The 14,990-nt window shown below is 45.3% G+C and overlaps 1 protein-coding gene across 2 annotated transcripts in view; it reads left to right on the top strand.

Annotated features, from left to right (window-relative positions):
• Mok (MOK protein kinase) overlaps positions 1 to 14,990 on the top strand; it is a 30,657-nt gene continuing 15,667 nt past the window's right edge. For both annotated transcript variants that reach the window (XM_051196627.1, XM_051196628.1), the window contains exons 1-4: positions 1 to 184; positions 8,027 to 8,141; positions 13,254 to 13,343; positions 14,834 to 14,904. In XM_051196627.1, the coding sequence (XP_051052584.1) occupies positions 178 to 184; positions 8,027 to 8,141; positions 13,254 to 13,343; positions 14,834 to 14,904 (283 nt within the window). In that variant the 5' untranslated portion in view covers positions 1 to 177. The remainder of the gene's footprint in view (positions 185 to 8,026; positions 8,142 to 13,253; positions 13,344 to 14,833; positions 14,905 to 14,990) is intronic.

Here is a 14,990-nt window from a genome sequence, read left to right as displayed (position 1 = left end):
GGTTGCCAGGGCGACAGGAACACAATATGGCGGCCGGATCCTAACGCCCGCCAGCCAGGGACCACCGCGAAGGTCCTCGAGCCGGAAGCCGCCTCAGGAAGGCAGAAGGCCGGTACCAGTCTCCGCGTGTGCTCTCGGCCCGGGCCGGCCGGGGCCGTCGCCGCCATCCGCGTTAGGATGAAGAGTGAGTGAGTGGGGCCGGGGAAGGGCCGAGGGTCCCGGCCCGAGCGGACCAGGGCAGGGCGGGCCGCGCGTGTCCGCTTCCTGAGCCATCCTGTCAGCGGGGCTGAAGACCCTCGCCTAGAAGTCGGGAAGCCAGACAGTCATTCCAGAAAATAGAAGGACTGGGGAGGGAAAAAAAAAAAAAGCAAAACAACAAAACTGACTTGTTGGGTCTCGGGGGTGACTTACAGCCCAAAACGGGTCGGTTTTGTTGGGAGGGCCGCTTGGTTTCCGCAGCTATAGAGTTAGTTAGTGATTGCCTTTGATAGCTGGAGCCAGAGGTGCAGGAAAATTACAGCTGCTTTTACTATGAAGATTAGCTTGTTACGTGTAGTTATAATATTAAATTTACATTGTATTTTGATTGCCGTGCAGTAATTTCTATGTACTGTATATTACATAACATTAAAAAAAATAACAAGTGATCTCATTCACCCTTTATCAGGCATTTTCATATCTTCTGTCCAATAGTGTTCATGTGGTTATTTTGTTTTTTTTGGGGGGGGGTTTCTTTGCGATCGGGATCTCAGCCCAGGCTGGCCTTGAACTAGATAGGTAGCTGAGACTGGCTTTGAACTCCATGTTTCAAGCGTTGGCATTATAGGCTGAGCTACTATGTCCAGCATGTTCATCATTTTGATTAATGCCTCGCCAAGCTGCAATTAAAATGCACAGCCTACGAACATCTTTACACTTTTCCTTCTTAGAGCACGCTTGTAGACACATATGTTATTCTGTAGTCATGTTGTCCCTCCCAAGCATTTCATTTTCAAGTGTGCAGAAGAATTAGAAGGGTGCTCTGCATATTTCTAAATCTTTCATTATTTTGTCTTTGTGTGCTCATTTTGTTCTGGTGTTCTGTTTGCTTGGCATATTTGTTTCTTTCCACTGTAGACATAATGACATTTCACCTCTACTAATTCAGCTAGTGTCTACTTAAGGTCTGGGGACTTGAGGCTAGGGAGATGACTCAGTGGATAAAGGGCTTGCTGTACCAGAATGAGAACTTGAGTTCTGTCCCCTTTGGCCCCCAGAAAGCCAGAGGCGTGGAACCTGTCTATAGCCCCTGTACTCCACCAGGATGGGACGTGGAGACAGGCTTTTCTGAAGCAAACAAGAGAATGTTTCCATCAGGCGGAGAGCGGAGACCGATACCCGAGGTTGTCCTCTGACCTCCACACACGTGTGTGTGCCTGTGCAACATTCACCTCCCTCACACAGAGCAAGGACGTTCTCCTAGATAGTCACACACTCCCATTTTGCCACATGCTAATACACACGTCATCCATGTGTAGATATATGTGACACCTCAATACAACTGTTACCTAACATACAATTCTTATATCAGCCTTTTCAGCTAACTTAGTAGTGTCCATTATAATTGTTTTCTTTCCAGAGTCCAATCAGAATTGCAAATTATATTTTGGTGTCATATTTCTTTGGTTTCCAAATTTGGACTCATCTGGTGGTTTGCTCATGATTAGCTGTAGCTTAATTAAGAACCGTTGTATAAGCAGTATGTCAGGTGACATGCCACCCACCCTTCAGTTGTTTGCTTTCTGAGTGCCTGGTGTCAGCTGGTTAGAAGTGTTCATTTGGGTCTCTCTGTCCATCCTTCCCTGCCTTTGGATCTTCTGTGTTCAGTCTCCAGCGAGCGCTAGAGGCACTCATTCTCACCATGTTCTGTGCACGCTTGTATGTGTAGCGCAAATAACAAAAACCCAGAGATCTTGCAAACAAGGTAGAAGGTGAGGTCCAACACCAGAGGTTTTTCCTCTCACCTTAGCCATGGTACCCCCCCCCTCTCACACACACACACACACACACACACACACACACCATACACACCATACACATACTTAAAAGAGAGGAAAGAAACAAAAACTCAGAAAAGTTAAAAATAGATACATCATAAAATGAAGAGCATATATGCAAACATTAATCTTAAAATGTTTATTGTCTGCATGAGTGTTTGCCTGCATGTGTGTCTGTGCACCATGTGTATACACTGCCAGGGAAGTCAGAACAGGGACCCTTTGGAGTTACAGTGACTTATGAGCCACCATGTAGGTGCCAGGGACCAAAGCCCTGTCCTCTGCAAGAGCAGCCAGTGCCCTAACCCGCCAAGCCATCTCTCCAGCCCTGTTTAACAGTTTTTTCAGAGTGAAACTCGAACAGCAGCTTGACTTTTGAATCCAGTGGTTCCCAACCCTCCTAATGTTGTGACCTTTAACATAGTTCCTCATGTTATGGCGATCCCCCTCAACCATAAAATTGTTTCATCGCTACTTCATAAATATAATCTTGTTACTGTTATGAATCGTAATGTAAATATCTAATATGCAGGATATCTGATATTTGATCCCCAAGTGGGTCATGGCCCACAGGTTGAGAGCCACTGTTCTAATCTAAAACAGTCCAAAAGTAACACTAACCCTCATATACTGAGAAAAGACAGTGGGAAACTATTAGCAGCCTTTGTTTTCTGTAACCAATCCATTCTGTTCCCACGCGAACAGAACCTGTAGAGTTATGAGAACACAGCGATTCTCCATACAGGGCGTTTGAGGGTCACCGTGCTTTCGCCAAGCTGGTGCGCATGGTGTGTGTGCGGTACCGAGGCCACACAGAGTGGTGTGCAGCGCAGCCCCGCTAGGTGCTAGAAGCCGCTCAGCTGTATTCTTTGCTTGGTTTTGAATCACTGGTGGTAACTGTTCAGAAACCTTTCCCACCACAGAAACTTTTAATTGTGGCAAAAGTTTTGGTGGCACTCATGCTTAGTCACTTTTCCTGTCCTTTTTCATTGCTATGTTCATCATTTGCATAGTGAGTAGCAAGGTGTGCCAGGGTGGGGTCAAGAGCATGGGCTGTGTGGCCAGGGCAGTCAGGAGCCGGTGCACGCTGCAGTCAGGCACAGGGCTGAGTGGACACGGCAGCCTCAGGCCCATTGCTGACCTTTCGTACACTGGTTTTCTTCATGGCACTAGTTTCCATCTTAGAATAAATCGCCCCAATCTGCTAGGAATCAAACTTGGGTTCTCTGTAGGGACAATAGGGGCTCTTAACTGCCATCTCTCCAGCCCCCCTCAGCTCTCATCTTTAAACACACATAGTGACAGCCATCTCCAGGGATAGTAACAACCATCTCAGAGGATTTGTTCACGGTTCAGATGAGATGGTGTGTGTGTCATGGCATTGTGTCTGATACATGGAAATTAGGGATGGATGCCTTGTTACCCAGTGGATGGTAGACAGGGACACGAGAGAGAGGGAAGCGTGGAAATGTCAAATCCTTACTTTAAAAATTTTGTTCTTATCTAATTTAATTGGAATCCTCATTTCTTCCCCTCTCTGGAATTATTTTGTTTGTTTTCTGTATACCTGTGGCTGTCCTGGAACTCACTCTGTAGATCATCAGACTGGGAAGTCACGGATCCACCAAGTGCTGGAATTTAAAGCTTGTGCTACCACCACCTGGCCTGTCTGAACTTTTTACAGAATCAAAGCAAAATACATACTATACGGTTATAATGATTTGCTATTCTACCAGAGAGTTGGTTTTTCTGTTTTGTTTTTGAGACAGGCTTTCTCTGTAGCTTTGGAGCTTGTCCTGGAACTCGCTCTGTAGACTAAGCTGGTCTCAAACTCACAGAGATGGGCCTGTTCCTTCCTCCCTGGTGCTGGGATTAGATGCTCGTGCTGCCACCGCCTGGCAGAGATTTTCTTTTTAAAGAAGAGAGCAAGTTTATTGTGGAAAGAGCAGCTGGCCTGGCAGTGGCAGGACAGACTCACAGACTACCACTGTCAGTGCGTGCAATTTAGGCGTCCCCCTCCTAAGTGTCACTGCTTCCCTGGGGGTACAAGGGGTCCCAAGTCACCCTTTTCCATTTGTCCCTAGTGTGCATATCACCTTCTGTTTCTGTAAACAGATCCGCTACTCTCAACTTCTGAAATAAAAATAAATGGAAGTCATACTGGCTTTGTAATAAATCAATACCAGTAAATTCTCAGTTGGTTCCAGAACCCTCCCTGCTTGACACAGCTGGTCTGTTTACATTCTTCAAGTGTGTCGGTTTCCTGTGTGCATATGCACATTTGTGACACAGATTCTCTTGGGGACTGCAGTTACCAGTGCCATGCATCCCTCGTAGCAGGCTGCCGGGGTTAGTGAATGTGGTTTAACTTCAAATGGTTATTACTTTTGAATAATTGTGTGTCTTTTTGTGCTTTGCCATGTTTGGTAATTCAGGTCACAACACAGGAGATAATTAACTGGGTGCAGCCCTTTTTGTTGAAGTCCTGATCTGGTTTTAGTAGTGTGGCTTGGACTACTTAACCTACCGGAAAGATTCCAATGGGTGGAATTTCTCTTTCCTGTAAACTCTAGCTTACTCAACAGTTAACCCCTTCGGCCCTTCTCACCTGACTGAAGCTGGGGTGCCCTGGTGAGCAGGACCTGCCCCACAGAGCCCTGCAAGCAACAAGTGAAACAAAGTGTTACTCAACACCACGGGTTTCACAAAAAACGAATTTGACCTCTACTTTTCGAGTGTTAATAGGTTTGAATTTCACATACACAGATTTAATTTAACAAGAATGAATAGAATTTTAATTAGCCTCAATGGACTCCTCTCTCAGCCATGGTCTGCTTTCTCTACCCTTGACTCTTGTGGCTTTCCTGCCTAGGAAGCTGATTATTCCCACTAACTCTGGATAGGACTTTTATTTCAAACAGCAGAGCTCCCTACTCTCCTTCCCAGCTCCACCTTGCGCCTTCCATGCACACCATGCTTTAGGGGTAACTTTGAAGGCCTGTGAAACAGGCCAGACTCCCTTGGCAAGAAAGGTGCATTTCCTATGTGTTTTCCCATAGGACTTCTTTTGCTTTTTCTCTTCCTACCTGTCACCCTTGTTTTATCCCCAGACTCTGTCTGCCAGCAGAGCCAGGGGAAAACAAGCAACCCTTTATCTATCCCAGCCATCTGGGGGAGCAGGTTCAATTTGTTGCTGGTTGGATGGTCTGGAGACAGCTAGGGTGCTAGTACACTCTGAGTTTGTGTATTTAGCCACTTTAAAGCTCACACTTGACCTATTTTTTTCATTTTCAAAGCAAGCCTGCTCAATTTACTTGTGGTGAAACTCATTGGAATTCGTAGTGTCAGATTCCTCCTCCCCCTCAAATTGAGCTCTCGTCTACAGCCTGCCCACAGATGACCTCTCCACATTGATCCCAGCTTTAAGACAGTCTGTTTTAAGTTTATGTTCTGTCGGTGCTTAGCCAGCGGGTTCCTTGAGTTCTTAAAGGTCTTGAAATACCCATCTTTACAAACATTTGCAAGAAATACATTCATCGTGAGCATTGAACATTATAGAAAAGGGTAAGGAAGAAGATTAAAGTCGCCTTTACTCATATCTAGATATGAATGTAAAATATTAGGGTTTTGACCGGGTGGTGGTGATGCACGCCTTTGATCTTAGCACTTGGGAGGCAGAGGCAGAGGCAGGTGGATCTTTATGAGTTGGAGGCCAACCTGGTCTACAAAGCTACACAGAGGAAACCTGTCTCAAAAAAGCCAAAAAACAAAAAACAACACTAGGTTTTTGTATTATTTTTTGCTATATCATGTATGTGTGTTCATTGCTATGTCTGCACATTTTCCCATATTTCTAATTATTGAAAGTAAAGCTAGCAAAATATGCTTCAACTTCTGGCTGTTTCATGATACCTTCTTAATAATAGATGATCTTATAAGTTTCTAGTCTAGTTTTGTTGTTGTGACATATGATAGCCACCTTTGTCTCTAAATGTTCATCTCTGAGGTTATCTCCTGAGAGTGGAAACTAGTAATTGCAGAAGTGTAGACTCTTTCTAGCACCTTTCTCCTACCATGCAAGTACTGTGTACTTAGTGTGGAAAGCTTGCTCACACAGGGCAGGAGTGAGTGAGTCAGCAGAATGCAAAAGCCGCTTGGTCCCCCTCCCCCCCCCCCAAGCACACTGGGGCAGGCCAGGGTGGAGGAGGTCTCTGGGGTGCCGCCGCTCACTGCCACTGCTCACCGCCGCGTGCATTGGTTCCCAGCAGTTGTGGCATGCCCAGTAGGGAACACACACGTTTGTTGGGCATCTTTGCAGATGTCTACTCCCTTCTCCTACATTGGATTTGTGTGAATTTTGAGCCAGTGAAACCATCTATCTCCGGTCCCAGGGGAGCCAACAACCTCTTCTGGCCTCTGTGGACACCAGACAAGTATGTGGTACACAGACATACATGCAGACAAAACACCCATACGTAACGTAAAAATAATGTTTTGGCTTTTCTCTTGAGACCGTGTTTCTCTGTGTAGCCTTGACTGTCCTGGAACTCACTGTGTAGACCAGGCTGGCCTGGAACTCACAGAAATCTATCTACCTCTGCCTCCGGAGTGCTGGGATTAAAGATGTGCACCACCACTGCCCAACAACTAAAATATTTAAACAAAGGAAAAAGCAACAACACTAGAAAGAATTTCAAGCCAGGCTTCATAGTGCACACCTTTAATCCCAGCACTCGGGAGGTAGAGGCAGGCGGATCTCTGTGAGTTCCAGGCCAGCCTGGTCTACACAGTGAGTTCCAGGCCAGCCTGGTCTACAGAGTGAGTTCCAGGACAGCCATTGCTACATAGGGTTACCCTGTCCCAGAAAACCGACAGAAAAGGACATTTGAGCAGTATGCAAACACGCATGCCTGCAGGTTTGTTAAGGGTGTTGCTTCCTTCAGGGATGCCCAGGTCAAGGCTGCTTTGTGTGGGCACAGCCTGGGTCTGAAGGCCAAGGCTGGCGTAGCCGGGCTTGCTTCTGTGAGCCTGATGCTCACAGTTGCTCTGCTCTGCACCCTTGTTCTCTGTTGGATAGACCCAGCTCTCCACCTTGCTTCCTCCTGGCTTCTTTCTTTGCTCCTCATTCCCCGGGGCTCCCTTGAAGCTCTGCTGCTGGGGCGCTAACTTTCTTCCTACCATGTTTGTTCACATGGTTTTGTCTTTTGTGGTACCAAAGATAAAACTCAGGGTCTCCTGCACTAGGTAAACACTCTCACACTGAGCCATTTTCCAGTCCTACTAGAAGGTGCTTGGCCTGCCCTTTGCCACAGGGTCTTGGAGTGGTTGGTTGGTTGGTTGGTTTGTTTGTTTGTTTTATTTATGAGACAGGGTTTCTCTGTTGCTTCCTTTGGAGGCTGTCCTGGAACTCACTCTGTAGACCAGGCTGGCCTTGGACTCACAAAGTGCCACTACTGCCTGGCTGAAGGTTCACATTTGCTATTAGTTGGGAAACTCCAGATATTTCAAGCAGGAAGGTCTGTCACACAGACCAGAATTACAAACCGCCGCCTGGCATGGGGTAGTGGTGGCAGCTGTAAAGCCAGGGGCAACTGCTGGCAGCTGTGGACAAGTAGGCTATGTGAGAATGTGAGGGGACCCTGTGGAGGGCCGGGTGCTCTACAGACCAGGGAGGGTGGATTTCAGAAGACTGCTCAGATGCTGTGACATCTGCGAGCCACGGCCCATGCTCTGTCCCTCCCACTCCTGCTGGAGCCTTTCAAAGCCTCTCACCTCTGTCAGGGACAGTGATGCCACTCCTCCTATCCAGCGAGAGCAGACATTGCAGAGCAGGAGCTGTGTCGCTGCCAACACAGCTTAGCCCCGAGACTTCGAGGAGCTAGGGAAACTGACCCAAGTGTGTTGTCTTGAAGTTGCATAAAGGTAGGAAGTTTGTTAGGGGAAGTTAATACGAAATACATGCATAAATTAAACTTTATTTCTACTTATAGACTACAAAGCAATTGGCAAGATAGGAGAGGGAACGTTTTCTGAAGTTATGAAGATGCAGAGCCTGAGAGATGGAAACTACTATGCATGTAAACAAATGAAACAGCACTTTGAAAGGTATGTGACCAGGCACATCCTGGACTGAAGTCACAAAAGACACACACACAGACATGAGTTGGAATCAGTAAGGCATCTTAATGGTAGTGGGAAGCTTGTGTTTATATAAAAGTGTGTTAGCTGTAACCAGATGTCCTTGGACAGTTAAGATTGTGAGCTAATGTGTTTAATACACTGGAGCTTTTTCTTGTCCAAGTTTATAGTAATGTCAGTGATTGACACCTATAGCATGCATTGTAAAAGTTGCATAGTATGTGTATGGTGGGTTTTTATAAACCAAACCTCAGTGAAATGTCATAAAGTTTCTGGAAACTTATTCTCATGAATCAATTAATGTATTACTACATTGGAAAAATAATGCGTAGATAGGAACAGAGAAATTTAGTCCCCAGGAGTGGGCTTCTGCTGTTTGTGGGAAGCGGTAGTTCTAGAGCTGTAGTTTCTGATGGGTAATTCTTCCTTTTATAATTTTTTTACATTATTTATTTGTATTGTGTGTATGAGTGTTTTGCCTGCATGTATATCTGTGTACCATGTGCATGCAATGCTCACAGAGTCCAGATGAGGTTGTCAGGTCCTCTTAGAGCTGGAGCTACAGACAGTTGTTAGCTGCAATGTCGGTGCTGGGAATCGAACCTGGCTCCCCTGGAAGGGCAGTTCTTAACCACTAAGCCATCTCTCCAGGTCCTGGGTGACTGCTTCCTATGCTTCGTCCCACATAGCAGCTTCTCAGGGAATGGCACAGCAAGGGGCCAAAGGCTGCTGTTTGGTGGGGTGATTGCTGGCCCCACTGTAACCAAGAAATGCTGCAGAAAGAGGGCTTAAGCCAAGCTGGTGTCGAATGCTTTTAATCCCAGCTCTCGGGAAGCAGAGGCCAGAAGAGCTTTGTGAGTGTGAGGCCAGCCTGCTCTACAAAACTAATTCCTGTCTGGAAAACCTGTCTGGAAAAAAAAGTTTTGAGCTAAATAGGTTTGTTTTTATGAAATTACTATTGTAAATATCCAAAGAAGTTATGAAGAAAACTTAATAACCCCTCCACATATATATATTTATATATATATATATATATATATATATATATATATATATCTCCTTTTTGCTTTTGGTTATTTTTTAGATTTATATTTTATGTGTGTGAGTGTTTGCCTGCATGCATGTATATGCTCCACATGTGTGCCTGGTGCCCTCAGAGGTCAGAAGAGGCTGTCAGATCCCCTGGAACTAGAGTTATGGATAGTTGTGAACCACCATGTAGGCACTGGAAACTTAACCCCAGTCCTCTGCTAGAGTAGCTGGCTTTAACCTCTCAGCCATTCCTCCAGACCCAATTGTTGTCATTGTTATTAGTGTTATTTGTTTATGTGGGGGGTGTTTTGCCTGCATGTATGTCTGCATCTGTGTTTGCCTGGTGCCTGTAGAGGCCAGGAGGGTATCAGGTCTTTCAGGTCTCATGGACTGGAGTTACAGATCGTTGTTAGCTGCTAAATAGACATTCATGGCACACCTCTTTATTTGATCAATATTCCTTTTACTATTTGGAAAATCCTTTCTGGAATATACTCGAAGACCACTAGTTTCCACCAACCAAAGCGTAGGAATGCCATCAGATTGCACCTGAGGCTGTTGCAGAGATCTCTGCTTTGCTGAAGCCTGCCTTCCTGATGTTGCAGCCAGTATCTCATGTGTGTTTATTTATGTAGGCTTTAGTGCATGTGTGTGCATCTCATGTGTGCAGGTGCTCTCGGAGGCCAGAAGAGGGTGTCAGATCCTCTGGGAATTGAACCCAGGTCCTCTGCAGGAATAGCAGGTTCTTTTAACTAATGTATTTTAAAGTACTGATTGAGGATTTTCTCTGTTCTGTTACTATTAACAACTTCACGAAAATGTTACCCACATTGGAACATGGTATTAGCCAACTCCTGGGCCTCAGTCACTCCTGTGTGAGTCCAGAGTAAACCATCTCTTACTCTCTTTGAGGTGAGAGCTTTGCATTTGCATTGACAACTTTTACATTCTTTTTATTTATTTTTTTTTTACATTATTTTATGTGCATTGGTATGAAGGTGTCAGTTCCCCTGGAACTGGAGTTACAGACAGTTGTGAGCTGCCATATGGGTGCTGGGAATTGAACCCAGGTCCTCTGGGAGAACAGCTGGTGCTCTTTACCACTGAGCCGTCTCTCCAGCCCCAACAGCCTTCACATCCTTAAGCAGAAAATGAAGAAGAAAACAATAATTCCATAAATTCATTGGGTTCATGTGCACTGAACCTGGGGCCTCATGTGCCAGGCAGGTACTCTACCAACTGGACAGCAACCCCCAGCCCCAAATAGTATACCTTAGCTATTTATGAACATAGTCTCCTCATGATCAATCAATCAATCAATCAATCAATCAATCAATCAATCAATAGCTGGGTGTGTAATGCAAGTCTTTATTCCCAGCACTTGGGAGGCAGAGGAAGATTGATCTATGTGAGTTTGAGGCCAGCCTGGTCTACAAAGCGAATTCCAGGACAGCCAGAGCTGTCCTGTTATACAGAAACCTCTGTATAACCTGGAACCTCACTACAGTATAGTGTCTAGATTGTGTGTAAGAATTCTGAGACCAAAAAAAGTTCAGAATATGTTAAAGGTAAGCTGTTTCACAGGGGGGGGGGGCTGGGGGTGGTGCACGCCTTTAATTCCAGCACTCAGACAGGCAGGTATTTCCTCCCCCCCCCCCGTCTCCCTCCCTTCTCTCTTCTAACAGGACCTCATGTACCCCATAAGTAGCTGAACTCACTATACAGCTGAGGGTCACCTTGAACTCCTGACCCTTCTGCCTCCACACTCCCAAGTGCTGGGATTTCAGGCGTGCATCGTTAGTTTGTAAGGTTTGAGGAACTTGTGATATGAGTCCCAAATTCTGGCCGCCTAGGAGGGACTAGAGTGGGCCTGTTTCTTAAGCATTTTAGACATGGGATTTCCTTATAGAACATTTTCCAGGGCCCGTGAAATGGCTCAGCAGGTAAAGCTGCTTGCTGGCAAGCCTGATGACCTGAGTTCAGTTCCTGGAAGTCACATGGTGGGAGGAGAGAACCAATTCCTCCAAGTTGACTTGTGACATAACACAGGTGCATGTACGTGTCATGTGCTCATACACACATGCAGACACATGCACACACATACACAATAGATGGATATAATGATAATAACAATAATAATAAAAAGCTGTTTTCCTGATAAATCATGTTCTATGGAATACATTGTAGGGAGCTGTGTTGTAAAAAGCATTTAGGGGGCTCAGCAGTTAAGAGCACTGGCTGGGTTCAATTCCCAGCATCCACATGGCAGCTCACAATGATCTGTAACTCCGAGATCTGACACCCTCACACAGACATGCAGGAAAAACACCAATGCACATAAAACTGAAATAAATAAATAAATACATACATAAATGAGAGCCAGGTGATGATGATCTACACTGCTAATCTCAGCACAGAGGCAGGCAGCAGGTCTCTGTGAGTTTGAGGCCAGCCTGGTCTACAGAGCTAGTTCTAGGACAGCCAGGGCTGTTACACAGAGAAACCCTGACAATGAAAACAAACAAAAACCAAAGAGCATTTAGGGAGGCACTGTTGCTGTGACAGAGAAAGTAGGTGAGGCAGGGGGAGCTCAGCCAGGTAGCCATGAGCAGGTGTAGAAGCAGGAAAATGCTGGGTAGACCAGTATGCTACTGTGCTTACTCCTGTGCCCGAATGCTGCCGTCCAGGTTGTGACAGCTGCTCTAGGCCTTGTGTGTACTGCCTGGCGCTCACACTCTCCCATCCAGACCTTCCCGAGGGCTGGTGCCAGTTGAGCTTGTGCTTTTTCTGGTTGTCTCGGGACACGTGTTGCTTACCTTTTGAATACTGTGCTGGGTCAAGGAAAGAAGCCAGGCAGGCAGTCAGAAGCGCTCTTGGACAGTAGCAGGCTTCCACTGTTGGCTTGTGGGAGAGCAGGTAGTGCTCAGCCTGGCAGCTATGCCTAGCTCTGTGATGCTGAGACTTGTGGGAATTTGTCCTGGCTCCTGGGCCTTTATCTGGGCAGCATCTTTCGCGGTTCAGTAAACTTATTTCAGAGGCAGAAGCAGAAGTGTACTGATGCACTGTTAGGTTGACCTCTCAGAGTAACTAGACAATGTGCTAACCTTCCCACGTGGGAGAAGGTGGTAGAACAAGACGTAGCCAGCTGACAAGAAGATAGACATCCCTAGTTTCTTTTGGATGCTCAGAGATGGAAGTCTCTGGGACATTGGGTCATTTGTCTGAGTGTGACCCCCATAGCCCAAAATAGGGTGGTTTCTTAAAAGGGCTCTTCTGTAGCAACCACCAACCTCATGTCCTTGCACTGCTTTTGTTGGGCTTTGAGTTATGGGCCGCAGACAGACGCCTGGTGTAGCCTCTCTGTGGCAGGGAACAGAGTGCTGAGAAAGCAGACTTTCCCCGTGAGGAGGAGAGTGGTGTCTCTGGGACTTTGACTTTCAGCTAGTATGCACTTTTTAGTGTTAGTTCTCATAAATGAATAACATTAGTTATTAACAAATATTTTCAACACATTTAATTAGGGTTTTATATGGTTCTATGTTAAAAGAAACAACCAAAAATCCTCTTGTGATAATAGATGATAATAATTTCAATGTATGTTCTAAGTGATTAAACCTTGATTTAAGCTGGGCAGTGGTGGCGCACTCCTTCGGTCCCAGCCTTTGGGAGGCAGAGGCGGGTGGATCTCTGTGAGTTCAAGGCCAACCCGATCTACAGAGTGAGTTCTACGACAGCCAAGGCTTTATAGAGAAACCCTGTCTTGAAAAAAATAAAGAAACAGAACCTTGATTTGAGGGCTGGAATGTCTCACACACGTTTGATCCCCAGCACCAAAAAAGAACCCTTGAATTTTGTAAGCTAATGAAGATGTGTGCCTAATTTATGCTTGATTTCAGTTTCTGATGGGAAAATAAAGCTTGATTAACTGCCTGAAATCAAGTGAGTGGGGCTTTACATTTTGATCATGGGAAATAAGTGTGATTTCATACTGTAAGTCTACAACTGACCTAATTGTAAATTAGTTGTGCATTTTTGCCTACATAATAGTATTGAGCAAGTGAACAATCTGCGAGAAATCCAAGCACTGAGACGCCTGAATCCTCACCCAAACATTCTTACGTTGCATGAAGTGGTTTTGTAAGTATATTTGTAAGTATATACCTAAAGTAGAAAACTTACTGAAAATTAAATTTCTTCTTAAAGACATTTAAAGTATTTGCTTTGTAGCTGAGTGACAGTTATCACTTCATCTTATTTTTATTTGAGTAAATTGTGCCTCATTCTTAATATGAAAATGCCTTCATTTTGGTGTACCCATGTTTGAAAAGCCTGTGTTTTCAAGGTTTGGCTCCTGTAGCTCAGTCAGGTCTCCATACCTTGTTATAAATTACTCTCTTATGAAAGCACAGCCCCTACTTACGTAATTGATAGTGTCATGGCATTTTTCACCTATGTTAATAGGATAATTTCCATAAAGTTTACCTGTGAATCAAGAAGGCAGAGCATAGCCACCGTCCTGGGGCCCCAATCTTACCACTATACTTTCATTATGCCTCTGAACTCACTGTGCTGGGAATTCAGGCTGCAGGCTTTAGGACCTGCCATCCTATGGATTGGTGCCTTAGGCATAGAAGCCACGCTACAGCCTTCGGGGAACCCAGCTTATCAAATTCTTGAAGGAACTCATCTGCCAGCAAAAGTGTCATGTCAGTCATGGGACAACATAGTTTAAAATCAAAATGCTGAGTCTTGTCCTAGGTGTGTGGCCTCTTGGCCTGCAGTGTTCTTAGAAGTGAGTCACGCAGGGGAGGCTAGCATTCATTTGGGATATGCACAGACAAGGTCTGTGAGTGCAGGACAGGCTGCATAGGCAAGGGAGCCCTGACAGGCAGACTCGAGGTGCACAGAGCATCTGGGCCAATGTAGTTTCCCTGCTTAGGGCCCGAGTACAATCAGGGGAAGCGAGTTGGCAGACCCAGCCTTTGAACCACTCAGTTTCAGACCCAGACCCCACGAGAGTGACAGCACCTGCCTTTCTTCTCTCCTCTGACATGTCCCCTTCTCCCCACTCTAAGTTATCCTGATTACATCACAGTAACATAGGGCAGTTACAGCTAAATGTGTACCTGGGCATGGTGGCACACACCTTTATTCCCAACACTTGGGAGGCAGAGATGGGTAGGTTTCCACGAGTTCAAGGCTCTATGAGTTTGAGGCCAACCTGGTCTACATAGTGAGCTCCAGGACAGCCAGAGCTGCACAGTGATGAGACCTCTCAAAAGCAAAACAAAACAAACAGAAGAACTAAACATGTGGCCACATGCATGCTCTAAATTCATTCCCCTATTGTTTTGCTTAGCCACCTCTCAAGCCTTTCTTTTTTCTGCCTGTGAATAATGTTGTTTTCATGATAGGCCTTTTCTTTGCTTTGGAGCTCTCATAGTGTTTCGAATTAGTTTTACCTGAATGTTGATTTAAAGTCAAATCTGTGCTATTTTAATAATCTCATGGCCATTATGGTAGCCTGAGAACGCCTGATTTACCAGAATGTATACACATGCATATTAAAAGACTTGATTATGGTTCTGATTAAGACAAGAAAAAGTAAAGTCTGCTTTCTTCTGCAGCGACAGAAAATCTGGTTCTCTTGCACTAATGTGTGAACTTATGGACATGAATATTTATGAGCTAATACGAGGTATGTAGAATATTTTGAAAGGTAACATGTCATGATCTTGTAACAAATGTTTGTAGTTACATACGTGTTGTGGTCACTGCAGTGAC

Source organism: Phodopus roborovskii, unplaced genomic scaffold (assembly GCF_943737965.1).
Source record: "Phodopus roborovskii unplaced genomic scaffold, PHOROB, whole genome shotgun sequence".
Classification (NCBI taxonomy): Eukaryota; Metazoa; Chordata; class Mammalia; order Rodentia; family Cricetidae; genus Phodopus; species Phodopus roborovskii.
The sequence above is the reverse complement of the archived record's forward strand: the minus strand, read 5'-3'. Positions and strand labels throughout refer to the sequence as shown.